Genomic DNA, 27,556 nt, shown 5'->3' on the forward strand with positions numbered 1-27,556 from the left:
AGTGCAGTTCACTGAGAGTGCACTTCAGGGAAGTCAGTGTGGAAATCACTGCACAAGCGTGTGGGGGTGTGTGTGTGTGGAGAAGGAGACCCAGTTAAAATTCAAAATCAACAGCTCATTTTCCCTCTCTTCCCCACCCACCATTAAAATACTACGCATCTTAAAGGATCAACTATAAACAGAGACCTGGTTTGTACATAACAAAAACCCATGGCTTCTTTAACCCACGGGTTGTCAGGGCTGCAGAAGTATGAGCATGGTGCCAGTCGGCTTCCTGTAAACAAAACACCCAGGAGCCATGGTTTGTTGAGTTAAAATCTGGGTTTTTCCTCCCTCAACAACCCAGATTTCTGAGTTTGCACATTATGGCGGACGACTCAGGAACAGGGCATTCCAAGGTGGTTTTGTGAATGGGCAGGAGGCAGCAGACTCGCTCCCAACCAACCACATGTGGACCGGATCAGAACGTGCGTCAGACAAGAGAATGTGGATGACAACTTCCTTGAAGAAGCAGAAATGTAATTCATTTAGCCTTGCAAACATATTTCATACAAAAGGATTAACACACAACCTCTGGCACTTTTAATAAAACGGATACCGAGTCTCACTTTCGCATGTTCTTGTGGAAGCCCAAGCACTCTGTTAACTGGTTTGCTTCAGTCTTGACAGCTGTATTCAATATCCAACAGCTAAGTGAGGAAACTGGAAACAAGGAAATATCGTTGCGTGAAAGGACAAACAGAAAAAAACAGCCTTTTAAAAAAAAATGTTTCCTCTTCTATGAAATTCTATTTTTTTATTTAATACTGTATTCTTAAATGCATTTAGTTAGAGGACAGCTTTATTGATTTAAATGTGGCTTACAAGTAAATGACCTGTGATCTAGAAGACTTTATCCAAAACCCTGAGCATTTTAGCTTGCTCCTAACTAAGGGTGTCCACTGGTTTGAAGCCTACTTCAGAGGCCACCTGGTTCTGCTCTGTTCCAAACCTTAATTCAGCTCATTGACTTTCACTGGAAATCAACATACAACTATAGCTTTGTCAGGTATAGTCCAAATTTCAGGCAAGTGGGGGTCAGAGGGTTTTGCACTACACACCTTAAATTTTTGATTTTTTTTTAAACCTAACTTTTGTATTAGCAAAAATGGATGAAACATGCAGGGATAGTTGCCCCTTCTGAGGGGATCAAGTCTCCCAAGTTTCAGATGAATAGGTGCAGGGGATAACAGGGAGGTGTCTCCAAATTCACAGCATGCTGACACCTTTGGAACATCTCAGTGGGGCCTAATCTGCTTAGAACAAGACAGTAAGCAAGTATGAAATGCACACTTTGAATTATATTTGCTTGCTTTTTTTTTAAAAAAAAACAAACAACTTCCTATGTCTCCAATCAGCTTTCAAGGCAGCAGAGTGGTTTAGACCGAGGCTCCAAATGTGCCTGTAGTGCATTGCTAGGCAATCTAGTGCTCTCCAAATACTTTGGGCTCATGCTCATCAACCCCGGCCAATATGGACAAAGGTAAGGGATTGTGAGAGTTGTAGTCCAAAACATAGGGGATTACAGGTTGCCTACATCTGCTGTACTGGTTCAATGCTTCTCCCTTAAACCACCATTACTGGGCTATCTGGCTATCTTAGGGCATAGCTACTCCACAGAACTAAATACAGTTTAGTCCTGGGTGTTGTAATCAGGTGAGGGTGCCATGAGAGCTTTGGTAGAGATCTCTAGCTTCACAAGACTTCATTTCCCTAAGGAGACTAAATGATTGCCAAACCCGTTTAAGTCTATGGAGCAAAGATGTTCAGTGTGTCTTCTGATCTGGCTCTATTAGCGCATTTTCTCTGGAAGTTACATTTCATTGCTAATGCCAGAGGGAGGGGGACGACTGAAATAAAACTATAACCCCACCTTTACCTTGCATATTCATTGTGAATTTGCCCAAGTGGCTGTTGAGAAGCAACAAGGATAAAGGGCTCTTGATTTAAATGCTGACCTTTTGGTTCCTAAGTTGCAAAGTAATACAAAGCTAATGAAAAAATGAATCTTACCTCCCAATAAGCTTGATCATCAAAGTATTTTGTTACAGGTGGTGCTTTCCATAATTTACATCTTAAGAAGAAACCTAAGAAGTTAAATTTTTTAAAAAAAACACTCACTGAAAAAAATGGAAGCAAGTTTCCACACTATTTCATTGTACCTTTCTTTCTGTATTTATGTAGCCACCCCATAACAGAAGCTTTCTGGATGGCTCACAAACAAAATATTAAAACTAAAAAGTTAAAAACATGGAATTTTAAAGTAAGAAATTGAGATTAAAAGCACATATTGTTTAAAAGGCATGGGGGAGCAAAACAAGAAAAGTCTTCACATGGTGTGAAAAAAGTCTAAGGCACCAGACGACCCTTTCCAGCCAAATTTGATATATTCAGAATACCACTTTTTAAAACAACAACAGCAATAACCTAGCCTTCTAGACCTATGCCTGCAGAATATTCAGAGACCACTAGCCAAAGAAGGAAGAGGTTTTAGTCCTTTGCTTTTTCCATTTCCCAAATAATTACAGATAATTAGAAATTTATTAGAAACTAAGCTCTACCAATCCAAATTAATCCACCTACCATTATCTATTCCTAGCACTAAATTCAGATTTTGGTATAACAGGACTTAGGGTTGTGAGGTTCCCCCTTTTTGGCAGAGGGCACAGAGCCCTAAACAGAATTGTGAATTCATGCAGCACAGAAAACAGTGAGTCTTTGTGATACAGACCTGTGAGAATGCCGCCTAACAGACCTACGGCCATGCTCAGGCTGAGGGCACCAACTTCAATCAAAACGGAATAACCCAATCTGAAAAATATCACAAGGGGGAAAAATCATTCACAAACCAGCAAAGCTCTGCAGTGAAAACGTACTAAAGACAATGTGGGGAATTATAAATAGCAGCTCTGAGAGGGTGCTATATTGGGCACTCCTGGGCATTGTGGGAAATTTAAAATGGCAGCCATAGCTCAGTGACTGTGCGCCTGATTTGCATGCAAGAGGTTCAAGGTCAATCCTGTCATATCCGGGTTGGGCTGGTAGGGCCCCTGCCTGAAACTCTGGAGATCAGCTGCCTCTCAGTGACCCTGTTCATATGACATGCTAAGCCACGGCGGTTAAGCATTTTGAGCTATGCATGTTGTGTGAACCATTCTTAACCATGGTGGCTACATAACCACACTTTGTGTGTCATCTGAACAGACCCAGTGTAATCAATACCAAACTAGATGGACCAATGGTTTGATTTACTGTAAGGCAGATTCCTATGTTCCTATTTAAATCCACACTCCCCACCCATCCCAGAACCATGAGGACTAGAACTTTCATTATTACTATTTTATTTGGGGGTGGGGGCGGAGATCAGAGCTCAATGACAGAGCACCGGCTTTGCACGCAGAAGGTTCCAGGTTCAATCTCAGGCTTCTCCAGGTAGGGCTAGGGTAGGGTGACCAACTGTCAGGATTTCCCCGGATTTGTCCTGGTTTTTGTTCTTTCCATGGTGTCAGGGGGGATTTTCTATAATTTTCAATAATGTCCTGGAATGACACACCTTCCTCTTTAAGGTTGCCATTAGCATGGCAGGAGGGAATGACATGCTTTCTTGAGGCACATCATTCCCCCACCCTGAGCTCCAATTGAGGTCTTAAAGGGGAAAGTGGGTCATTCGTGGACATTATAGAAAAGGCCCCAATTGGAGTGGATGGTGGTGGTGCAGAATGAAATCCTTTCCCCTCCTCCACTCCAATCGGGTTCTTTAAGGTGGCGGGGGAATAACGTACTTTCTGCAGGACTCAGAAAGCTGCTTCCCCCCCCCACACACTAGGTGTCCTCTTTTTTGGTTTCCCAAATATGGTCACCCTAGGCTAGGGGAGAATCCTTCCTGAAACCATTGCTGCCAGACAGATTCAACAACACTCCGGGCTCGATGGACCAAGGGTCCCACTCAGTAGAAGTCAGCTGCTTGTGTTCCTATACGCAGCAGGCATATGGACCGGTATGCACGTGTGCTTGGATCAAGTAATGGAGCACCCATGAACCTGCTTGGGGGCTCCAGAGCAGGCACGAGCAACTGTGAGAAGAAGATGCTACATGCCGGTCAAGTATTCAGTTTGAAAACCATCTATGCCAGCAGTGCTGCAGAATTTCCCTGCTCATGAAGGATTAGTATATATATATATATTTAAAGCATTCCAGGCAATCAAATGTGTGCATATCAAATTTAAAGGTGTTTAAGCAAGGGCTGGATGGCCACAGATAAAGGGGGCTTCAGTAGTTGATTCCTCGATGCCGCGGGCTAGGGGCTGGCCCAGTTCACCTCTGAGGAACCTGCCAACTCTGTGATACTGTGAAATAGGGATGTGCTCCGCTTCTAATCGGACCGGCGAATTAGAAGCGGAGCGGGGGGCTTCGCCTGCCCTTAAGGCGGAGGCGAAGAGGATTGGGGGGCCGGTGGAGCGTGGCGAAGAGGATCGAGGTGAAGGCGGATCCTTCGCCTCAATCCGGAGCTCCGCTGGAAAGGTAAGTGGGGTTTACCGGGCCCTGCCACTGTTGCTGTCGCCCATATGGTGACAGCGGCAGGGCCCAGTAACCCCCCCCCCCGCCCTCCTCTCCCTTACCTGCCTCTGTCCGCGGTCCGTCGGCATCTTCAATTGAGCCCGCGGTTCAACCAGGAAGTCTGGGCCGCTTGCGCTTGTGGCCCAGACTTCCTGGTTGAACCGCGGGCTCAATTGAAGACGCCGACGGCCCGCGGACGGAGGCAGGTAAGGCCCCCATCTCCCTTGGTCCCTTACCGGGTTCTGCCGCCGTCGCCGCATGGGCAGCGACGGCGGCAGGACCCGGTAACCCCCCCCCCTGCCCTCCTCTCCCTTACCTGCCTCCGTCCGCGGTCTGTCGGCGTCTTCAATTGAGCCCGCGGTTCAACCAGGAAGTCTGGCTTGGGGCCCAGACTTCCTGGTTGAACCGCGGGCTCAATTGAAGATGCCGACGGACCGCGGACGGAGGCAGGTAAGGCCCCCCTCCCCCTTGGTCCCTTACCGGGCTCTGCCGCCGTCGCCGCACGGGCGGCGATGGTGGCAGGACCTGGTAAACCTCCCGCCCTCCTCTCCCGGCCTTACCTGGTGCCACTCCCCTCCACTGCGGAGCTCCGATTCGGAGCCGGAGCTCCGCGGCGAAGAGGAGCGGAGTATGGGCGGCGTGGAGCGGAACAGGCCGACCCGAAATTTTCGGATCGGCCCCCGTGCACACCCCTACTATGAAATCAACCAAGGCTTATTACATATGAGACGGGCTCAACCTACATGGATAGGTTTTCCTGGTTGTCTATCATGGTCAGAATAACGTGGGTGATCCCTCCAAGGATGCTGGGCAAGCCAAAGGTGGAATGAACTCCGCAGGTGTCGTGAATCTTGAGTGGCGAGTCCAAGAGTTTCTGAGTTTGGCGGGACATGTGAAAAACACAAAGAGGCACATGATTAAGGTTTGAAATGACAAATCAGAAGCAATCTGTTCCATGGAACATAGCTGGCTATAAACAGAACTCTATGTGTGTGCGCGCCACAATGATGCGGAAGTGCAGAATGCGGTACAGCCTTCCCCAAACTGGTTGAGAAGGCTGTGCCAAATAGCCCAGTGGTATAAATAGCCCAGTGGTACAGCATTTCCCAATCTAGAGCCCTCCAGATCTGGTGTACTACAACTCCCAGAAGTGCTGGCTGGGGGCTTCTGGGAATTGTAGTGCTGCACATCTGGAGGGCACCAGGTTGGGGAAGCCTGCAGTGGCAGAACAGCAGCGCATGCGCTTCAGGCATGTTCAGTCCCTGGCATCTTCTCTTCAGGAACTTTGGGTGGCAAAGCTGGGAAAGTTGGGCACATGTCAAACCCAGACCCAAGCTCTCCTGTAATCAAGAGAGTCTAGAATCCTAGTTATAATTAATCCCAACCTCTCTCCAAGTTAAGGTGGAGGGGAGTTCTGCCTCTGAAGCAACCTGAGGCTGGGCAACCACCTAGTTCCTGAGAGCATTGATTGCAAAGGAGGACTCCTCGAGAGGAAAGGACTCCTTGGAAGCACAGCCTTCCTCACAAGTACAACTTTTGCCAGAGGACCTGTCACGAACTGTGGCTGAGCCCTGGGTGGGCCTCGGGAAGCTCTGACTATATACCCTTTCAGTTTCAGCCCTGCCATTGCTGGAACAACATCTTATCTTCGTCTCCACTGTCCTGTATCCCTGACCTTACCTTGTGTTTGAACCTCTGTGCTACTGACCTCTCGACTCCTGCCTGCCTGCTTTTGGGATTGTGTTTCTACTTGACTACTGTCCTGTGTTTTGACCTTGGCTGCACCTTGGACCTCTCTTCTGGACACCATGTACTTGCCTGGTAGGCCTGTGATTTGACTACTGCCTGTACCCTGACCACTCCTGCCTTGGCCTGATCCCTTACAGGACCGAAACCTTTGTGCTTCACCATTGGCTTGCTTACTTACTTGCCTTGCCTACTGGATTCACCTCTGTATTGGCCTAGACTAGAGTCTGACCCAACTAGAGCAGGACAGCTGTGGGCAGGTGATGGGTGAGCCCGCTGCTCAGCTTGCCACCCAGGTGCTAACTGAATGGGCAACATCAACGCCTCTGCTCTACTTCCCCTTCTAATGGTTTATCTTACAATTAAAGTGGACCTGGACCGGGCTGCCCTTCAAATATAAAAGAGCACCTTTTATCAGCTCAGGCTGATATACCAGCTGCGCCCTTATCTGGACAGAGATAGCTTAGCTACAGTTATCCATGCTGTGATAACCTCTCATTTGGATTACTGCAATGCGTTATACGTGGGGCTGCCTTTGAAAACGGTCCGGAAACTTCAACTGGTGCAAAACAGGGCAGCAAGGTTATTAACAGGGACTGGCCGGCGAGATCACATTACGCCAGTCCTTTTACAACTTCATTGGCTGCCAGTCCAGGTCCGGGCCCAATTCAAAGTGCTGGTATTAACATTTAAAGCCCTAAACGGTTTGGGGCCAGGTTATCTGAAGGAACGCCTCCTCCCATATGTGCCTACCCGGACCTTAAGATCATCTACAGGGGCCCTTCTCCGTGAGCCCCTGCTGAAGGAAGTGAGGCAGGTGACTACTAGGAGGAGGGCTTTCTCCGCTGTGGCACCCCGGTTGTGGAACGAGCTCCCCAGAGAGGTCCGCCTGGCGCCTACACTGTACTGCTTTCGTCGCCAGCTGAAGACCTTTTTATTCACTCAGTATTTTAACACTTAATTTTAACTTAAATTTAAATTTTACTGTTTTAACTCTGTATTTTAATCTTATATCAACTTTGCTGTGTGGTTTTATCCTGGTTGCGCTTTTTATACTGTATTTCGTAATTGTGTTTTAAACTGTTGGGTGTTTTACTGTGGTTTTAATTTTTGTGAACCGCCCAGAGAGCTTCGGCTATTGGGGGGTATAAAAGTGTAATAAATAAATAAATAAATAAATAAATAAATAAATAGAGGACTGTCCAATGTAAAGTAGGATGCGTGGCCACCCTACTCCAAGATGGCAGGGGCAGTTCTTCTTCTTGTCCACACCCAGAAACAGAATGGTTTAAATGGGGGCTGTTTACCTGTAAAAAGGCAAACCCAAGGACGGAGACTGCACCAGCTGCCAGCCCCAAAATCATTGCAATCCAAGGTTGCCGGATGGTGGAAGCTGAGAAACTGAGAGCGACCCCACCTGCCAGCGTCGCATTCCGGATGTGGGCCTGCAAGAGGAACAAGAGAAGAAATCAGACCATGAGAAACGCCCACTGGAGACATTTCACTGGTGCAAGGGTCTGGGTGGTTTGCGTGCGTGTGCACGCATACAAGTGTTGTGTATGTGCCCCTGTGTGTGTACATGCGTCCACGTGTGTCTTGAACCAGGGCTCCTGGCAGTAGAGTGGCCTCCTAGGAGGAGGGCCTTCTCTGCTGTGGCACCCCGGCTGTGGAACGAGCTCCCCAGAGAGGTCTGCCTGGCGCCTACGCTGTATTCTTTTCGTTGCCGGCTGAAGTCCTTTTTATTTTCTCAGTATTTTAACACCTACATTTAAACTTTGCTGTTTTAATTCTGTATTTTAATCCTATATCAACTTCTGCTGTGTGGCTTTGTCCTGGTTGTGCTTTTTATATTGTATTTTGTATTTGGATGTTTTATTATGTCCTTAATAATTGTGAACCGCCCAGAGAGCTTCGGCTATTGGGCGGTATAAAAATGTAATTAATTAATTAATTAATTAATGGTTTTAATTTTTGTGAACCGCCCAGAGAGCTTCAGCTATTGGGCGGTATAAAAATGTAATAAATAAATAAATAAATAATTGTCAAAAAAGAGGGAATGCATCACCCCAATTGAGGATGAAACAGGACTCCTACTTGCATAAAATTTGCATATGCTCGTCTACACGTACAGATGCAAAATTAGAAATAATTATTAGAATTGAAATAGAAATACAGAGCATCTCACCATCGTGTGAATGATGGTGATGAGGTGAGCTGTGTGCCAGCCTGTTCATTCTGCTATCAAGGAACTAAGTGTGAATGGGCCGCAGTGCTTACGGTTCTTTATCTTTAATACAGAATCAGGCAAGACAGCCTTCAAGTAGAGGATGGTCCTCTATAAAAGAGGGCACAGGGCCACCCTACCAGCAATCTGGCTCTGGCAGCCTTATTTCCAGCCCCAAACCAGCACTCTGTTTCCGCTGCAACCTTGGCACACAAGAGTTCAGTGCATCAAGTTCAGTGTCTCCTGAATAGTGGTGTAGTGAAGGCAGGGCTCACAGGGACGCAGTACCGGCACTTTTTTAGCAGCAGGGATGCTGACATCATCTGCCACCCCCTCAGACTTCCCTGTTTCTTGTTAAGTGCAGTCCTCACCATAGCTGGGTGGGGGATGGATTTCCCCAGCAACAACATATTTGGTTCCTTCTTGTAACACAAAGTGTTTTGGGCTGGCTTGGACTTAAATGGGCCATCAAGAACCGTGAGATTTACAAAAGACCTGCTCCTGCTAGAGAGAAAATCTGCTAGAACTGTTTTGCTGATGTGGATCAACACAGGTGCCTGAATTTTTGGACTCTCCTCAGGGTGTGTGGCTATGGGGAGCTGTCACGCTGAGCATATGCACTTCAAAACGTACCACAGCTAATGCTGAAAACAAGTTAACTTTGACCCTCTTAGCCCTCTGTAGGGTGTAGCCACTCTGGATGCCATGTTTTTAAAATAATTTTATTTTTTCAGTGCCGGATGGGGTTGGGTTGGGATTGGGGTGTCTGCATTTAGGGGTCCTCCAGGCTGCAAAAATGGCTCAGACCACCTGAAGCTGCCAACCCCTGCTGTAGCTACTCTGCCTTCTGCCTGGGACATTTAACTCTTTTCTGCCTCTTTGCTTTTGATTGTCTTAACCTGCATCTTTGGCCCTGATCCATCTTGTTTCCGACCCAGAGAAATTGAAACCCATTCACACATTACCCAAAGCTACCGTGTATTTGCAGCTGCATGTACGCAGAGTGAGAGCTGCAGCCAACGATTGCATGTATCACACACCAGATGAAGAAAACATGGTCCTTTGTGTAAAACTCAATTATGTTATGTTATGTTATGTTATTTATTTATTTATTGAACAAAATTAATGAATCACTTACATTAAGTTGACCAGATGAAAAGGAGGACAGGGCTCCTGTATTTTAATGGATGCATAGAAAAGGGAATTTCAGCAGGTGCCATTTGTATGCATGCGGCACCTGGTGAAATTCCCTCTTCATCACAACAGGTAAAGCTGCCGGAGCCCTGCTCTCTTTTGTAGAGTGACCAGATACAAAAAAGGGCAGAGCTCCTGCAGCTTGAACTATTGCACTGATGAGGGAGTTTCACCAGGTGTTGCATGCATACAAATGACACCTGCTGAAATTCCCTTTTCAACACAACTGTTAAAGATACAGACGCCCTGTCCTCCTTTTCATACGGTCCCCCTAGCTTACATTAAAGAAATCATCTAAACGATGTCCTCTGGATGAAGACTTTGTTTTTGCACAAGATCACCTTCCTGGAAATGCCTCTTGGAAAAGGGTTGGTGCTTACCTAAGTTGTAGTAGTGGGGTATTCCAGAGAAGGGGTGCTACAATACTAAAGGCCCTATTCTGAGCCATGTGTGGACCAAGCCTCCGAAACCTTGGATAACACCAGGTACAGCTTAAGAATGTGATATATGAAGAGACATCTGGATTTCCCTGGAGTGCTTTTGAGACCACAATTGGGCCTAAAGGCCCTGTGGAGACACAAAGATGCCAGGTGCACCAGTAGCTTTGCTCCGGGGTGCGCCCAACCTCTTCTGTAAGTTAAACAAAATGTGATGGCTCTGCTTGAGGGCCCTCCATGCTGTGGGGTTCCAGGCCTGTGCCCGGTGATGTGACCCTAGCGGGTCTCCCGGCTATGATAGGCCTAGCCCCAGTGAAGAGCTTCCGAGGCAAGCGTCCCTCAACCAAATCAGCCTCTGGGCCTGTTCAGACAACACGCTAACCCTTTTGCAGCAAATGGTTAGTGAGCTCATTTAAACTGTGGTTATGTAGCCACCATGGTTAGGAATGGTTCACACGACACGCTAAGCCATAATGTTAGGTCAAAATGCTTAACTGCCATGGCTTAGCGTGTCATCTGAACAGGGTCTATGTCTCACCATGCTGAGCTTTCCATTTTTGCTGGTAGCCACCGAGAACGAGAAGGCAGCAACGGAACTGGCAGCAATCGCAAAATAGGTGTTGTAGACAGCAGCCAATTTCTCTGCTCCATCCTTTATCAGCACAGAATTGAAGCTGGGCCAGAACATCCAGAGGAAAAGAGTACCTGGCAGACCCCAAAACACAGACATCAGTTATTAGTGGCCTCCTTAACCCTTCAGATCCTTTTGGGGGCAGTCCTCTCTCCGGATGAGGTGACCCACCCATGCCCGCAAAGTACAAGGTCGATATTGCACACATTTCAGCAGCAGTCTCTCTATCAAGGGACTGATACCGCCACGCAGGGGTGGCGCTAGAGGGGGAGGCAGGGAGGCCAGCCCTGTGCCAGCCCTTCAGGTGGAGGACTGTCGCCTTTGAGCTTCCCCAGTGATATAGAAAGAAGGGGCTGGGTGTCCGACCTTAAAAGGAAAAAGGGGGCATGCGTTTGAGGAATGCCAAACCTTTCTCCCATAAAGTTGTGGCTTGCTTCCCCACTGCCCCTCTCTTCTGGCATTCCCGCAACTGGTACCCCAATACCAAAAGTGTGCCCAGCGAGGAGAAAATGTTTGGAGGAGGTGGAGCTGCTGGAAAGAAGAAAGCCACTGGTAGGTGGGGGGGTTTACTGCCCTCAACCTGCACCCCCATTTGTTTTAAAATCTGAACTTTCCCCTCCTTCCTTCAGAGGAGGCTGGTAGTTCCAATGTCAGTGGGGCGGTGAATCCACTCCGGGTCTCAGTCAGAACTCTAAAAGAGTTATCCAAGGACTTTGCACCTTAGATAACTCCTTTAGAATTCTGACTGGTTTTGACTAAAACCTGGAGCAGATTCACCACCAGCACATCAGAGCCACCAGCCTCTACTGCCTCCCTTTTCTATGCAATTGGAACAGTTCTTTGTTTAAAGCACACAGATCTGTCACCATCACCTCTAATCTGGTTCCAAGTCCCCCCACAAAGCTCTTAGTTCAAACTGCAGAATTCCTGTCGATTGCCTCCAGCAAGAACTGCACCCTCCCCTCCCCGAAAGAAGACTTCTTATATAGCTTCCGGTCTTTCCCTATGTACAGACAAAGCCAAAAGCTACCTGTCCCTTGTTCTTCCTTTCTGCTTTGAACGCTGCCCATTTTATTTTATTTATTTATTAAATCTGTACTCAAGATTCAGCCAATCACACCCAATGGGCGGTATAACAAGCACCGAGTCAAGGAGACATGTAACTAGATCTCCCACTGCAGTATTATGTTTGAGAGGGAACAACAGGTGCAGCTGGCTTGTAATTCATTGGCAGCAAGAGCGGTAGGCAGGATTCTGTGTCTGGAATAACCGCGGCAAAGAGCGGCTGGTCATGTCACCTGCTCGTCTATCTGCAAGTTGAAGGAAAGAGTTGCTCTGCCTCCAGAACCACCTCTGGAAATGCTAGCAGTAGAATCTCACATGTTCTGCCTTTTCCTCTCTCCATCTGTTCTACTACCCTGAGATACAGATGTGGACATTCAGGCTGCTTAGTCATAAGTCTTGGAATGGAGATTCTTGACTGACTTGCGGGGGGCGGGGGCGGGGGGCGGTCTGGGAAGCGTTTACCCAAAAACAGAATGGCTTATGATCTACAAACACTTGACAAGTCACAAAACGGCACAAAAATGGTAATGGGCTTTTAATTTTTATTTATTTATTACATTTATATACCGGCGCCCCATAGCTGAAGCTCTCTGGGCGGTTTACAAAAAATGACCTCTTGATGAATCAGACTAATGGCCAAACTGCACACAAGAGCAGCCGATGGCATTATGACTATTAGATGAGGAGGAGGATGGAAAAATGCAATGGGGGGCATTGAAGAAGTGGTTAAGTCAGTATAATAAGTATTCCTAAATGTCCCTCTAAACATATGAATTAGCACATGCACATGTTATACAATTTGGGGGCCTCTTTTTTGGTGTTTCCAAAGCGGCCATGCTTGGCATAACTGAAAAAATACTTGACGTAAGTGAAGCCCCTGGGCTTCAGCAAAATGGCCCTCAGAGATCCAGTTCCAAATATTTTTCAGAGAGGGCAATTTCTTGTTGACATTGTTCTGGGTATGTAGAAATTCCAGTCGACCACCGGTTGCGTGCACAACTCTGGCCCTGTTGGATAGGTGGATCCCGGGACTGAACAGCATTCTAGGAATGCCGTTTATCTGTCTAAGCAGAATGAAAGGCCTTGGATGCTATAACCCTAGTTACTTGAAGGACCGTATACGCTTGTATGAACATACCCAGAGCATCATCTGCACAGCTCCTACATGCTGGCCTATCACCAAGTTCACTAGAATGGCAGGTACAAGGGAGAGGGCCATCTCAGTGGTGGCCCCTAACCTATGGAAACCCCCTGCCCCAAGAAGGATATGGGCCGTGTGTTTGTTTGGAGTGAGTGATGTGGAGTGTGTGTGCGCGCGTGTGTGTGAGTTGAGAGCATGATTTGGAGGTGATATTTGCAACTAAGAATCTAGTGCCTGAATTTGCTTTTTTTTTCCCCTCCTCCCTCCCAATCCCCTTTCCTTTTGTGTCATGTTTTTTAGATTGTAAGCCTGTGGGCAGGGACTGTCTTAAGAAATATTTTTGTAAGCCGTCTTGAGAGCCTTTTTGGCTAAATGGCGGGATAAAAGTACTAGAATAAATAAATAAATAAATAAATAAATAAATAAATAAATAAATAAATATTCCTATTAAATAATGCGTTTTAGACCCGTAGACATTCCTTTCCAATTTGTTTGCTATAATTGGCATGACGTATTTCTTGCACTTTAAAATAAATTTAGCAGTTTCAAGTTTTGTGCTTCTTATTTTTTCCAGGAAACATACATTCTTAAAAATCAAAGTTGGCATTTTGAGTGTGTGTGTGTGTGTGTGTGTGTGTGTGTGTGTGTGAAAGCAGCTCACCTTGCCTAGGGCGCAAAATAGTCTGGCACCGGCCCTCTGTGACTGCTTTTATTTTATTTGTTTACAACATTTGTATACTGCTCCATATCTATACTGATTCTGGAGTGGTGAGTATAAAAGGTACAATAGCACAAAGGTAAAAAGATTCACACACCATATTAAAATGATTGAAGGCAGAATACCACACTGAACACCGTGGCTGGTTATTTAAGGAATGTTTCTTGGAACAAAACTCTTTTCTGGAGGTGCCGGAAGCAATACGTTGGCGCCTGCCTGACCTCCAAAGAGGGAGATTTCATAGGAAGGAGGCCACCACACTAAAGGCTCTTCTCCTGGTGGACTCCAGTTGGGCCAAAGGTCCATGTGGAACCACTAGAAGCATGCCTACCAATGACCTCAGTGGTGGTAAGGGAGAAGGCGCTCTCTTACGTTTCCTGGTTCCCAAGTTGTTTAAGAAGTTGTACACTAGTACTAGAACCTTAAACCTGACCCGGTAGATAATGGGCACCCAATGGGTTTTTAAAACATTTGTGTTTTCTCTGGCTTTTAATTGGCAAGGTTTTATTGTATTTGTGGCTACTACATATTTGTATTGTACTGTACTGTACTGTGTTATTGTTTCATTAACAGGCTTATTTTAAAATTGTCTAAACTTCATTTTATTTATTAGATTTCAATACCGCCCCATTGCCGAAACTCTGTCTGGTTCACCAAAATGAAAAGCCATTTAAAAATTGTACAATGAATGAAACTATTTTATTTTAAACCACACAAACAGAGCACATGCACAGAGACAACTATCTAAAAACAATTTTTAAACAATCAATTGTTGATATTGAATTTTGCTATTGTCTTGAGAAGCAGATAAGAAATGTATTAAAATAATAATAATAATAATAATAATAATAATAATAATAATAATAATACACCCCACTCAACCTAGCACTACAAAACGAAGACCAAACATGACCACTCACCATCACAGAGAAAAAAGAAAAATGGGCAATGCCCACTACAACATAATACAGAACCCACAAATAAACAAAGAACAATTGTATGAATGGCTCAGGAAGAGTGAGCTACTTCCTGAAACAGAAGGATTTGTGTAGGAAATGTCATCCGTTCCAAAAAATGATAGACCATGTAACAGGAGGATGAAAAATTCTGGCAGGAATGGACTATATGGACAGACACAATACAGCTGCAAAAATAATTCATCAACAACTGGCCATCAAATTCAACCTCATCAAACAACCTATACCATACTATACATACTTACCTGAAACAATCTTGGAAAATGCAGATCATAAAATACACTGAGACAAAACAATTCATACCAACAAGACAATACATTGCAATTGACCAGACATAACAGAGATAGACAAAAAAAGAAAAACACACCTACCTCATCGACATAGCAATGCCTAATGACAGAAATGTTGTAGAAAAAGAAGAGGAAAAGAGAGAAAAATATACACCACTGGCTATGGAAGTTAAAGAACTATGACAACAGGAAAAGATCACAATTATTCCATTAGTCACTAGCATCTCATTAAAAAAAACTGTACAGAAAACCTTCAGAAACTGGGCCTACCAAAATACATCCACACCAACATCCAGAAAAGTCATGCTTAAAACATGCTCATTAATCAGGAAATTTCTGAATCAGTAGAAGACAGCATGACTTGGCAAAGCCCGTCATGTTTGTCTAGAAAAACCGCCACAAGTGAGAAAAGAGATGATGATGACTGTCATCATCAAAATTGGCTGGGGTGAATTTTTGGGAAGGTATTTGTTTCAGCTCCAGCTCAGCCGCATTTGAGCTCTCATCCTTGTCTTCAAAAAGGAAAGCAAGCATCTTACCCAACATTGCAAACAGCTCGGAGACTGGCTTTGAACTTTCCTTCTCCACTCGTAGGCTCAATGAAGCATCGTTGAACACCCAGGAGACCATCAAGCCAAAGTAGGCCCCAAATAAATGGACGTGCATCAGGCTCACGTGACTCTTAATCTGTGGACGATAAAAACCGGACTCATTTCAGCTTCAGTCACAGTAGTGTGTACTCTGAGCCAATGTGTGGGTGAACTTGCAGGGTGATTACGGGCACCATCCGATGCATATTCAGGCAGAAAAAAGTCCTACAACTCGCAGCATGCCCCGGCCAGCCATGGTGGGTGTTGTAGGACTTTTCCCTGTCTAAACCTGCATAGGATTACCCTTCCGCACCTTGGCCTGTGGAGGTTGGTGGCTCTCGTATCAAGAGGGTGGTGATTCCAACCCAGGTTTCCACCCCCTGGAGAGCTCCTTTAGAGTTCCGACTGGTTCTGCCTGAAACCTGGAGCAGATGCACCGCCCCACTGACTTCAGAACCACCAGCCTCCACTGCCCTCAAATGATTTGTGGTTGGGGGAAGGCCTTTGGGGAAACTGGATTTGGAGGGCCGGATTTGGACCCTAAGCCTGAGGCTCTGCTACCCTGATTTACAGGCTCTGAAGTGGAACATATTCATTATCTTCGGACAGCTGCACTTCCCTGTGTCAGCAACCAAGTAGCCACCTTATTGACTCTTAAAATTAGAAAGAGAACTGTATCTACTAATCCTGTTAGGCAACTTGCTAAATTGCAGTCTAGGATTAGTTTTAGTACCAGGATTGCTTTCATTATAGCAATAAAATAATTTTCTTTCTTTCTTTCTTTCTTTCTTTCTTTCTTTATTCATTTATTAAATGTATTTGTTACCCGCCTCCCCCTCTGGATCGAGGCGGGGTACAACACAAATAAAAACGCCATAAAATACATACAACTAATTCAAACGTTTAATACCACGGTTAGACATTTAGGATTTTTATTTGTATTTTAGCAATTAACTACTGTTGTTTTTACGCATGATGTTTATATGTTTTTTATTATTTCTCTGTGTACGTTTGATTTACTGTGTTTGATTACCTCTGGTTACAACAATAAGCTGCTACTACTTCTTCTACTACAAATGATTTATTAGGAAAGCACCACAGTTCAGCTTGAGTCTCTTAACACATAAGAAGCGACTCTATAAAAAACGCCCCCGAAACTTGCAGCCTGTATGGGGAGCGTGGAGCGTGATACGGTGGCAGCCATGGTTGATCACTGAATTGCACAAAGGCCCCGTTCCCAAGAGGAAAAGACCTTTGGAAATGGAATGGTGCTGCTGCATCCCTTTCCCACCCCCTCCCTTGACTTGTCTTTTGCAGGAAAGAGCTTGACAATACCTGCAGCTGATCCACAGCAAGCCATCTGGTCACAGTGAAAGCCGTCAGCTCCACCACAGCCATGCCGACCAACTGCATCAGGTTGACTTTGCCGAGGATGGCTCCGGCAGAAATCAGCACCGTGGTTATACTCATAAGAGCCGCTACAATGCTTTGGGGAAGGAAGAAGAACGAGGATGATCAGGGGTCTGGAAAGAAAGCCCTATGAGGAGAGACTGAAAGAACTGGGCATGTTTAGCCCTGAGAAGAGAAGACAGAGGGGAGACATGGTAGCACTCTTCAAATACTTGAAAGGTTGTCACACAGAGGAGGGCCAGGATCTCTTCTCGATCCTCCCAGAGTGCAGGACTCAAGTTACAGGAAGCCAGATTCTGGCTGGACAGCAGGAAAAACTTCCTGACTGATAGAGCGGCACGACAATGGAAACAATGTCCTAGGTTGGTTGTGGGCTCCCCACACTAGAGGCCTTCAAGAGGCAGCTGGACAGCCATCTGTCAGGTATGTTTTAATGATGATTTATGCATTGAGCACCTCGTGTGGCACAGAGCGGTAAAGCAGCAGTTTCTGCAGCTGAAACTCTCCCCACGGCCTGAGTTCAATCCCAGCGGAAGCTGGTTTCAGGCAGCCGGCTCGGGTCGACTCAGCCTTCCATCTTTCCGAGGTCGGTAAAATGAGTACCTAGCTAGCTGGGGGAAAGGTAATAACGGCCGGGGAAGGCAACAGCAAACCACCCCACTATATAAGGCCTGCCAAGAAAACGTCAGCGAAAGCTGGCGTCCCTCCAAGAGTCAGTGCTTGCACGAGAGGTTCCTTTCCTTCCTTCCTATGTATTGAGCAGGGGGCTGGACTCAATGGCCTTATAGACCCCTTACAACTCTACTATTCTATGATTACATGAAGAGGAGGGAGGAATATCAGCAGTAGCATCACTTCAGAACTCAAGAAGGATTTTTTTCTCCGGCTGGGATTAGGAGGGTGTTCTGCCCTCTTTTGTAGCAAGCAGGCCGTGGCATCTCCTGCTCCTCCTTTTCACCCTCTCCGTTGTCTGGTTAAGGGTGAGAGGCAGATGAACAAGCTGGCTTCAATAGTGAAGGGGAAGAGTAAGTCAGGGTATCAATGTGATCCAAATGAATTAAGATTCAATGCAATTGCTCTAGTAGCACCTTAAATTATTCTTACATGAGGGCAAGAACGGAGTTTATATTGTAACAAAATAAGGTTTTTGTCATAGATCAATGATGATCAAATTTTGACACCTCCCAAGTAATGTGTCAATACAGATTAAACTTCAGATTCGCCTCTGTCTTTTGTAGCCTTTCCTTTTCCTAGACTACAACATATTTAATGACTACATGAATCCATTCCAGAAGAGTAATTGTTAGTCAAACAACATCACAAAAAGCAGTCCTGCCATGCCAGTCTTCCGCTATCAGGTGACCTCCGGATATTTTGGACTACAGCTCCCAGCATTCTTGGCCATTGGCCATGCTGCCTGGAGCTGATGGGAGTTGTGGTCCAGAGCAACTGGAGGCCACCGGGTTGGAGAAAGCTGATATAAACAGCTCTGGTGAATTTTATTGTGGTAACTGGGCAAAATTTATGTTGTACTTTATGGTTTTAATTTTTGGGAACCACCCAGAGAGCTTCAGCTTATTGGTGGTATAGAAATGAAATAAATAAATGAATAAATGTAATCCTCCTCTAAAGTGGGGATGGGCAAGTCTTGGCTCTCCAGATATAGTCTCTCACCAGCATGGCCAATGGTGAGGGACTATGGAAGCTGTAGACCAAAACATCTGGAGGGCCACAAGTTGCCCACTCCTGAACTACAGGGAAGGGGTCCTTAAGACCATCAGAATGATCTAACTGCATGCATTGCGGCTGAGCTAAATCCATCAAAACACAGGCCTAGTGATCGCTGTTTGAAGCAGCTGGTGGAAATCCAAGCAGGGAAGAAGGTTCTCTAAAGCAAGTTAACTACCTTTGTAGATTGATCTTGACTTCGCCATCTGAGAAGTTGAAGAGGAATCCATCCACAATCACAACCCACTGCACTCCTAGGGCAGCAAGGAGAAGTCCGAAGCCAGTGCTGCTGAAACCGTACCTCCTCAGGAAGGCCATGAGGTAGGCAAAGCCAAAAATCACCATGACGTTCACATCTTGAAATGCTGTGGGGCAGAAACTGTTAGTATGGAGGAGGCACATCCAGCCAGCAGTGCAACACTCAAGAGCAACCAGGGTTTGGGATCAGCACCTCAGCATGGTGACACGTCCCTTGAGGTGTGGCTGGGCAACGCAGGGCTGGCGCCAAGGGTAGGCATAGTTGGGCAACTGTCGAGGGCTCACATCCCAACAGGGGCCCCCTGACAAGAGCTCCCTTGACCTGCTCTTCCTCTTCACCATGGCCACCTGCACGTTCACCTGACTCTCACTCTGCCCCAGACAACGGTGGTGGTGGTGAGGAGTTGCCACAGCCTACTTATTCCCTGGCTATCAAGCAAGCAAGCAGTAGCAAGGAGGAGGAAGAGCAGTGCTGGTGCCACCTTTTGACCCCTGAGGGCCACAGGCAGCAGTGGGCCTGGACCCAGAATTAGCGGTGGAGGGGATTGTGAGGTAAACCTGGAAGTTCTGCCCTTGGAAATGTTCACTGCTCAGAGGTTTGGAGTGAATAACAATACTTGACATTATAAAGGGGGTTGCTTCCAAGTATTTTGTTTTAAATTATGAACTGCCCAGAGAGCCTCAGCTATTGGACAGTAAAAAAATGTAATAAATAAATAAATAAATAAATAAACAAACAAACAAACATAGTTAGGTTCAAGTTGAAGATCTCAAGCCTACACAGAGCTAGAAGCTCAGCAAGCTGAGAAGACAGGAAGAAAGAGAGAAACTGGCAGTACTTGAGGGTCAAACTACACACTGAGCTCTGTGGTTGAGTGGGGGTTCTTGTTGAACCATTTGTTGTTGTACTGTGGGTAATCGTGTTGTCTGAATGCAGTGTGTTTGCCGCAGGCGGGCTTGTTAACCATGCAGTGTGGATTTTTTTTCTCAAACAAGCCACCTTGAGAATTCATGCTTTGTTGTTGGGTTGTCCAGGGTGGTTAACAAGCCACACTGCATGGCTAACGAGCCACCCTGAAGAAAATGTCCCAGGTTCAGACAACACACTAACCCACAATTCAACAAAAACAAACAGTTCAACAACAACCCATGCTCAACTACTAAGTGTGGGTTAGCATGTTGTGTGAACCCAGGTCAGGATTATCTTTTTATTTACTCTAGTGTAAGCATACACCATTCCAGTTTGGATCAGGACAACCACACTCGGAGAGAAGAGGATTAACCTGCCCAACCCCATCACCATTTAATTCTCAAAATTAATAGGGCTGTGCACCGCCTCAGGCCGACTCCCTGAAACCGAAGCGAGGCAGGCTGATTCGGCCCACCTTGTCTTGGTTCCAAGTCAGCCCGAGGTGCTCCGAAGCCAAAGCAGATCGATACTGAAGCTTCGGGGCACCTCAGGCCACCTCGAAGCAACACTGGGCCATCCCTCCCACTGTCCCAAGAAAGCCGACGTAAAGCTGGCCATGAGTCCGGGATATAAATGTAATAAATAAAAATAAATAAAATAAAATCACCATTGCCACCACTGTCGCCCCATTGTTGCATCGCTACTGCCATCACATCACCGCTGTGACCAGGAAACATGGTGTCCTCCTGAGAACCAGACCACGATTTTAAGATATCGCGGAATCTCTGTATTTTGTATATCTATGGCCTCAAACAATGGCAGCCATAAAGGGAAAATGGGCCTTCGTGGCTGCCGTAGTTTGCGGCCATAGATGCACTAAAACAGAGCCCCTATGATATCTTAAAATCACGGCCTGGCTCTCAGGAGGACACCGTGTTTCCTGGTCACAGCGGTGATGCGGTGATGGCAGCAGCAATGCAGCAATGGGGCAATAGCGGCGGCTATGCAGCAGTGGCGGCAATGGGAGTGCCGATGTGGTGATGGTGGCGGAGATGTGGCAGCAGCAGCAAGTGAGCAGGTAAGTCCCAGCGCCAGTGGCTCTGGGTTGGAGGGTCGAGGGAGCAGGGAGTCCAATGGAATCCTGCCCAGCCTTGCTACCGGCTTTCCTGGGTGCCAACTGCATGGCCGGCACCCAGGGAATCACAAAGCTAAGTTGCCTCGGGGACGTGAATCTCGTCTTGGCTTCGGCACCGAGGCGGGCAGCCCCCGAAGCACCCCGAGTCGAATCAGGGCCATTTGGGGGGGCTCTGAAATGGCCTCCGAGGTGACCATGCAGAGCCCTAAAATTAACAAAAGGGAAAATAACCTTGCTAGACATCAATGGAGACTTTTGTTAACTCCCCCACAGAACAGGGGGCTTTTGGGCAGGGGGAGAGTAAGGTTTAATCCTCCTCTCCCAGAACATGGTGGTCCCAATCCAAATGGGGCCCACGGACACTTACACTAGCCCCGCTTGTGCTCTTCGCTCCTCTGATGCCATGTTTCTCGCCTGCCCAAGGGTCTCTACTTCCCTTGCTCGGCTTCGTCCATTTTCTTCTGCTGCCCCTTATGCCTGGAACGCTCTACCAGAACATTTGAGAACTACAAGTTCAACCGCAGCTTTTAAAGCTCAGCTAAAAACTTTTCTTTTTCCTAAAGCTTTTAAAACTTGATTTTGTTCTGACTTTATACTGTTAGTTTTACCCTACCCAGTGCCTGTTTTACCCTACCCTGTGCCTGTTTGCTTTCTCTTCCCCTCCTTATTGTTTTATTATGGTTTTATTAGAATGTAAGCCTACGCGGCAGGGTCTTGCTATTTACTGTTTTACTCTGTACAGCACCATGTACATTGATGGTGCTATATAAATAAATAAATAAATAAATAAATAATAATAATAATAATAAGTCTGAGCTAAACACGCCGCAATTAGTGTAATGTGCGGTTTGGCTCCGAGTCCCAGGAATGGTGAACTTGAAATACACTCAGGTGGTTTCTACATGAGACCATTTCTCTGGAATTGCTCTCCTTCAAACGTTGAAATAATCCAACGTTTACCCAATCATTGCATTTGGGCACTTTCTGTGTTGTCCTCCAATGTCTTTTCAGACCTGATTTGTGTGTCTCCCCCACTGCCCCACTTCCTGTTTGTTTTGCAATAAATGCTCCTTCTGGGCTGGAAGGCTTTGCACCCATGCAAAGCTAGCTTTAAAATCAGTAAAGAGCAGAGACCCTGCCTGTCCCTTGATAAGCGGGCCTTTATCAACAGCAGCTTCTTAGCAAGAAGGGTAGAAAGGCCAGATCTTTCAATACTCATTCTTGCCTCAAATGTGCCTCAAATGTGCCTCAAGAGGGAAGGATTTTTAGAGACCCATAAAGTTCAACAGGCAAGGGATATGGAGAGATGGAGAGTTTATTCTTATTGCATTTATAAGCCAAATTTCCCCCTCTTGCAAGGAACCCAAGGCGGCTTGTATGATCCTCCTCTCCATTTTATCCTCACAACAACCCTGCGAGGTAGGTTGAGCTGAGAGTCAGTGACTGGCCCAACCAGTGAGCTCCATAGCCAAGTTGGGACTAGAACCCAGATCTCCCAACTTCCAGTCTAACACTCTAACCACTACACCGCACTGGTGTCCATCCTTTTCCCAACCACATTCTTTATATCTCCTTCCCAAATACCATTCTCCCATCCATTATTTGGGGCCATTGCTTCCAGCACTGAAAACAGAAAAATAAAATAAAATCCTACGGTCAGGGATTTTGCCCATATGGTTGATTGCTAGGCAATTATTTATTTATTTATTTATTTATTACACTTATATACCGCCCCCATAGCCAGGGCTCTCTGGGCAGTTTACAGAAATTCTTAAAAATTAAGATAAAAACGAGTATACAAAATTTAAAATTCTAAAACACAGAACATACACACATAAAGCATTAAAAGCTGTTAAAAACTAAACATGTGGGTAATTAAGATGTGCCGCTATATGCCTGGGCAAAGAGGAAAGTCTTAAACTGGCGCCGGAAAGATAGCGTTGGTGCCAGGCGAGCCTCGTCAGGGAAATCGTTCCATAGTCTGGGGGCCACCACTGAAAAGGCCCCATCCCTCGTTGCCACACTCTGAGCCTCTCTCGGAGTAGGCACCCAGAGGAGGACATTAGATGTTGAACATAGTGACCGGGTATATTCACGCCGGGAGAGGCGTTCCGTCAGGTATTGTGGTCCCAAGCCGTGTAAGGTAATTGCAATTAATTGCTAGGCAATAAAAAGTTTTGTGGTCCAGGCTCATAGGATACAAATCTGCACCAAATTCACATATGCTAATTTATATTTACATAGCCAAATTGAGACATAATTACCACAATTTATTTAAATTTCACAGAAGCCAAAGCCAGCATCCAAATCACCACAAATAAAAGAGATTCTTAACTTAATTTGCATCCTGAATCAGTAGTCGCTCTTCAATTACAATTCATGCCCATCTCTTCCCACATCCCCTTCTTTCTCTCCCCCCCCCCACCACATACAATTAAGTTTAGAGAAAAAGCTTCTATTGGCACCAATGGAAGGTTTTCCCCCCTAAGTTTAATTGAGGGCAGTGAAGGCCGGCAGCCCCGATGTCAGTGGGGTGGTGAATCCCCTCCGGGTTTCCGTCAAAACCAGTCAGAACTCTAAAGAACCTCTGCACCTTGGATAGTTTCTTTAGAGTTCTGACTGAAACTCGGAGTGGATTCACTGCCCCACTGACATGGGAGCCACTGGCCTCCATTGCTGGCAGGAAGGGAAGGCCTGGAGTATTCCAGCTTGTGGGGATGGGGGGTTAATCCTTCCCAGGCCAGCTGCAATCCCCCCTTGAAAATCTACCCCTGCCTGGCAATTAAGATAAGCAAGAGAGCTTCCATTGGCATCAGTGGACACTCGGGACCTCGGGACTTAGTAAATAGATTCAAGCCTAGGGTGCCATGGACCCAGACTTAGAAATCCCTGGCAGGTAGTGCCTGTGGGGCTCCTACATGACAGAGAAGGAGCTCCTACATGACTTGGCAAAAGTGTAGGAGGCCAAATAAAAATAGAGTCGGGGCCGGCCCTATCATTGGGTAGAATGAAGCAGTTGCTTCAGGCGGCAGATGCTGGGAGGTGGCAGAAACATATTGGAGGAGAGATCTGTGTTCTGCTCTGCACCCCCCAAGTTAGCCTGTCCCCTGCAGGTGCTGTGGAGGGTGCCGTCCCATCATTGATGTTGGACAGACTCATCTGCCAGTCAAGTTGGCTTTTGGACATGGAATGGGAGTGGGCACCATCTTGTTCTTTGCCTAAGGCAGCAAATTGTATTGGTCCGGCCCTGGACAGGGTTGGGGAGCGATCATGGAACACTGTGTCCTATTTTATAGAGGACAGTCCCCTATCTGAAAGTGGCTTCCATATGAAGGGCTGACCGGTCCAAGTCTAGTTTAAAAAAATAAAATCTGAGAAGAGAGAGGGCATCAGGGGCCATGAAGTTGGCCATCAAAACTCTTGATTGGTTGATTGATTAATTTGATTTGTACCCCACCTTCCTACCAAGAAAAATGGTACTCAAGGAGGTCATACTTAGCACCTGGAGAGCAGCATAAGCAATGGGGCACAGAGTCTTTCTTACCATGGGGAGACGGATTTCTGTTTAAATTATAATCATTCTTTCTAAATATGTACTATAAGTTGGCAGTTGCAATTTTTTAAAATGTGTTTGTTTTTTGCTGATCTCTGTCTTCCTTTGTCCTCTTTGGGGGGTGAGGGATGTACTTCCTCTTTTCTGGCAATGATTAACCCTGAAACAAACGACTTGTTCTACCTCCTTAAGAAACCTGCTTTATCTCCAGAGATCCATCTGGAACTGGCACATACTTACACATAAAAGCCTGTGAAGAGAATATTCCTGTCTCTCTCTCTCTCTCTCTCTCTCTCTCTCTCTCTCTCTCTCTCTCTCTCTCTCTCTCTCTCTCGAGAGGAGCCTTACTCGTCTAAAGCACTCAGAAAAGTCCAGGCAGCTTAAGGATAATCGTTTTCTACAGGGATGTTCAAAGACTACCTGCCGGGGACTGAACCTGCCACCTTTTTTTAGCATGAGAAGCACGCACTCTGCCACTGAGCTACAGATGTATTCCCCCAAAAGCAAACCCTATCTCCCCACTACCACAAACAATTCAGTCGAGTTTTGTCATGTTTGGCGGAAATTGCAGGCACCAGCGCAATGGATGAGCCTCATCAAAGGAGAACTTCCCCTGCCAAATAAGAATTTACTTGATTAAATGCACAATCTTATGCATGTTTAGACAGAGAAACGTTGCTGGCTGGGGAATGCTGGGAGTTGTAGAACGTTCCCCCCGCCCCCGTATAAATATGCATAGGATTGCATCTTAATGTACTAAAACACACACACAAAAGCTGCAGCCCTAATAAAAGCAACTTACCTGGGTAGATAGCAAAGTCTCTTTGATGGCTTCGATGGTCATATGAAACAAAGAAGTAAAATAAAATGATGAAAGCAGTTTCCAAAATGAGTATGAGCCCCGACAGATGAAAACGGAGGCTTGGAGGATATTGGGACCCCATCGTATGTTCACGGCAGTGTTTTTTTTTTAAAAGAGGCAAGCAAGAGTCAATATTTTCCCCTTCTGTTCAAATGCTCCATAAGCCTCGAATTAAAAAAAGAAAAGAAAAAGAGAAAGAGAGTGGTAGAGAAAGTCTGGATGTGATAAGAGACCGTAGACGGCATTAGCAAGACACATGGCCCTTATCTAAGGCAGCCCAGGAGAGCAGCCCAAATTGCAACGACCAATGTTTGACTGCTGTCGAGTAAAGCTTGTGATCTGCTGTCGTGGGATAGGGTTGCGGCAGTTAGCAAAGGTACAAGTGTTGGAAATGTCCCAAGAGTAGATGATTTGCATGCACCAGTGGCGCTCTGGTGAGCGTCAGCTACTGAGTGAACTGTAAGAACATCAGAAGAGCCCTGATGCTGGATCAGACCAAGGGTCCATCTAGTGCAGCATTCTGTTCACACACTGGCCGACCAGCTGTCGACCAGGAATCCACAAGTAGGACATAGGTGCAACTGGCCGTGTCCCCCAGCAACTGGTGTATAAAGTTTCATACTGGAATATAGAGCTATGATCCATTCAGGGGAGGCTGGTAGCCCATTTTGGTAGGTTCATAAGTCACCCTAGCCATAAGTCCATTCTGCGTTTTAGTTGGAACCAGTCAGATAACAAAGCCCTATGAGGAGAGACTGAAAGAACTGGGCAGGAATAAGAGAAGATTGAGGGGAGACATGGTAGCACTCTTCAAATACTTGAAAGGTTGTCACACACAGGAGGGCCAGGATCACTTCTCGATTCTCCCAGAGTGAACACAGAATAACGGGCTCAAGTTACAGGAAGCCAGATTCCGGCTGGACATCAGGAAAAACTTCCTGACTGTTAGAGCAGTACGACAATGGAACCAGTTACCTAGGGAGGTTGTGGACTCTCCCACACTAGAGGCCTTCAAGAGGCAGCTGGACAACCATCTGTCAGGTAGGCTTTGAGGTGGATTCCTGCATTGAGCAGGGGGTTGGACTCGATGGTCTTATAGGCCTCTTCCAACTTCAAGTCCTCTCCCTTCTTATAGTTCTGATGGGCAACAGTTGCTATTGTACTTTATAGAACTGTATGGGGAAGTTCTTCAAATAGAAAGCACCTTCAAACAGAGGGAGGTCCTCTCACAGCCCTTCAAAACAGAGAACTGCCTTTTGTAAAGGAGGACACCTGGCCACTCTAACAGGCCACAGTCCAATGGGACATTATCTGGATTATTAAATGGTGAGTGGCTTGCCAGTGACTACTGCCACAAATAGGTGGCCAAGGGATCAGGTGGGTGAGACAAATTGTATAAGCAGGGAGCTTGCCAAGACTCTTGGTCCCTCAAAGCTTTCTGAGGATGTTGGGTACATAAGAACATAAGAAGAGCCATGCCTGATTAGACCAAGGGTCCAACTAGTAATCATTTTGTTCAGAGTGGCCAATTAGATGCCCCAATGTGAAACCACAAGCAGGACCTGAGTGCAACAGCACCCTTCTGCCCATGTTCCCCAGCAACTGGTGTATATAGGCTTACTGCTTCTGATACTGGAGTTAGCATAGAGCCATCTGGACTAGTCGTCACTGTTAGCCTTCGCCTCCAGGAATTTGTCTAACTCCCTTTTAGAGCTATCCAAAGTGGTGACCATCACGAGGTCTTGTAGTAGGGAATTATGTAGTTTTACTATGCACTGTGTGAAGAAGTCCTTCCTTTTATCTGTCCTCAATCTCCCACCAAACAGCTTCTTGGGATGACCCTGGGTTCTAAGATTATGAGAGAGGGAGAAAAATGTCTCCCTGTCCACATTCTCCACACCATACTTATGGTTGTCCACCTCTATCACATCTCCCCTTACAGATCTTGCTTCAGGCAAACACAGCTCCCATCAATCAATCAATCAGTTTCTCACAGCACAGGGGTGGTTATCTCAGGGAACACAGTTTGGACTGATTGATTGATCAGCTGATTGATCAACAACTGATTGATCAGCTCATCAGCTAAATAAA

At 46.2% G+C, this 27,556-nt stretch overlaps 1 protein-coding gene across 1 annotated transcript; it reads right to left on the reverse strand.

The window, feature by feature from the left end:
- Nucleotides 1-502: 502 nt before the first annotated feature.
- On the reverse strand, nt 503-25,760 carry RHCE (Rh blood group CcEe antigens). Its single transcript, XM_063139939.1, has 10 exons — nt 25,406-25,760; nt 18,926-19,112; nt 16,945-17,095; nt 15,559-15,706; nt 10,736-10,902; nt 7,650-7,787; nt 5,340-5,470; nt 2,771-2,850; nt 2,053-2,126; nt 503-702 (listed from the first exon to the last, which is right to left on the reverse strand). The coding sequence occupies exons 1-10, from the start codon at nt 25,545-25,547 to the stop codon at nt 676-678; spliced, it is 1,245 nt and encodes a 414-aa protein (XP_062996009.1). The 5' UTR covers nt 25,548-25,760; the 3' UTR covers nt 503-675.
- Nucleotides 25,761-27,556: the final 1,796 nt, after the last annotated feature.

The sequence above is a fragment of the Elgaria multicarinata genome, chromosome 13, assembly GCF_023053635.1.
Source record: "Elgaria multicarinata webbii isolate HBS135686 ecotype San Diego chromosome 13, rElgMul1.1.pri, whole genome shotgun sequence".
NCBI lineage: Eukaryota > Metazoa > Chordata > Lepidosauria > Squamata > Anguidae > Elgaria > Elgaria multicarinata.

What these genes read in the sequence shown, in the direction of transcription:
- RHCE (XM_063139939.1), bottom strand. Translation starts at nt 25,547, where the DNA reads ATGGGGTCCCAATATCCTCCAAGCCTCCGTTTTCATCTGTCGGGGCTC. An exon ending in CGAGCTGTTTGCAATGTTGG is followed by an intron (nt 10,903 to 15,558) that starts GTAAGATGCTTG and finishes GGGGTCTGCCAG; the next exon opens with GTACTCTTTTCCTCTGGATG. An exon ending in AAAATGGAAAGCTCAGCATG is followed by an intron (nt 7,788 to 10,735) that starts GTGAGACATAGA and finishes TTCCTCTTGCAG; the next exon opens with GCCCACATCCGGAATGCGAC.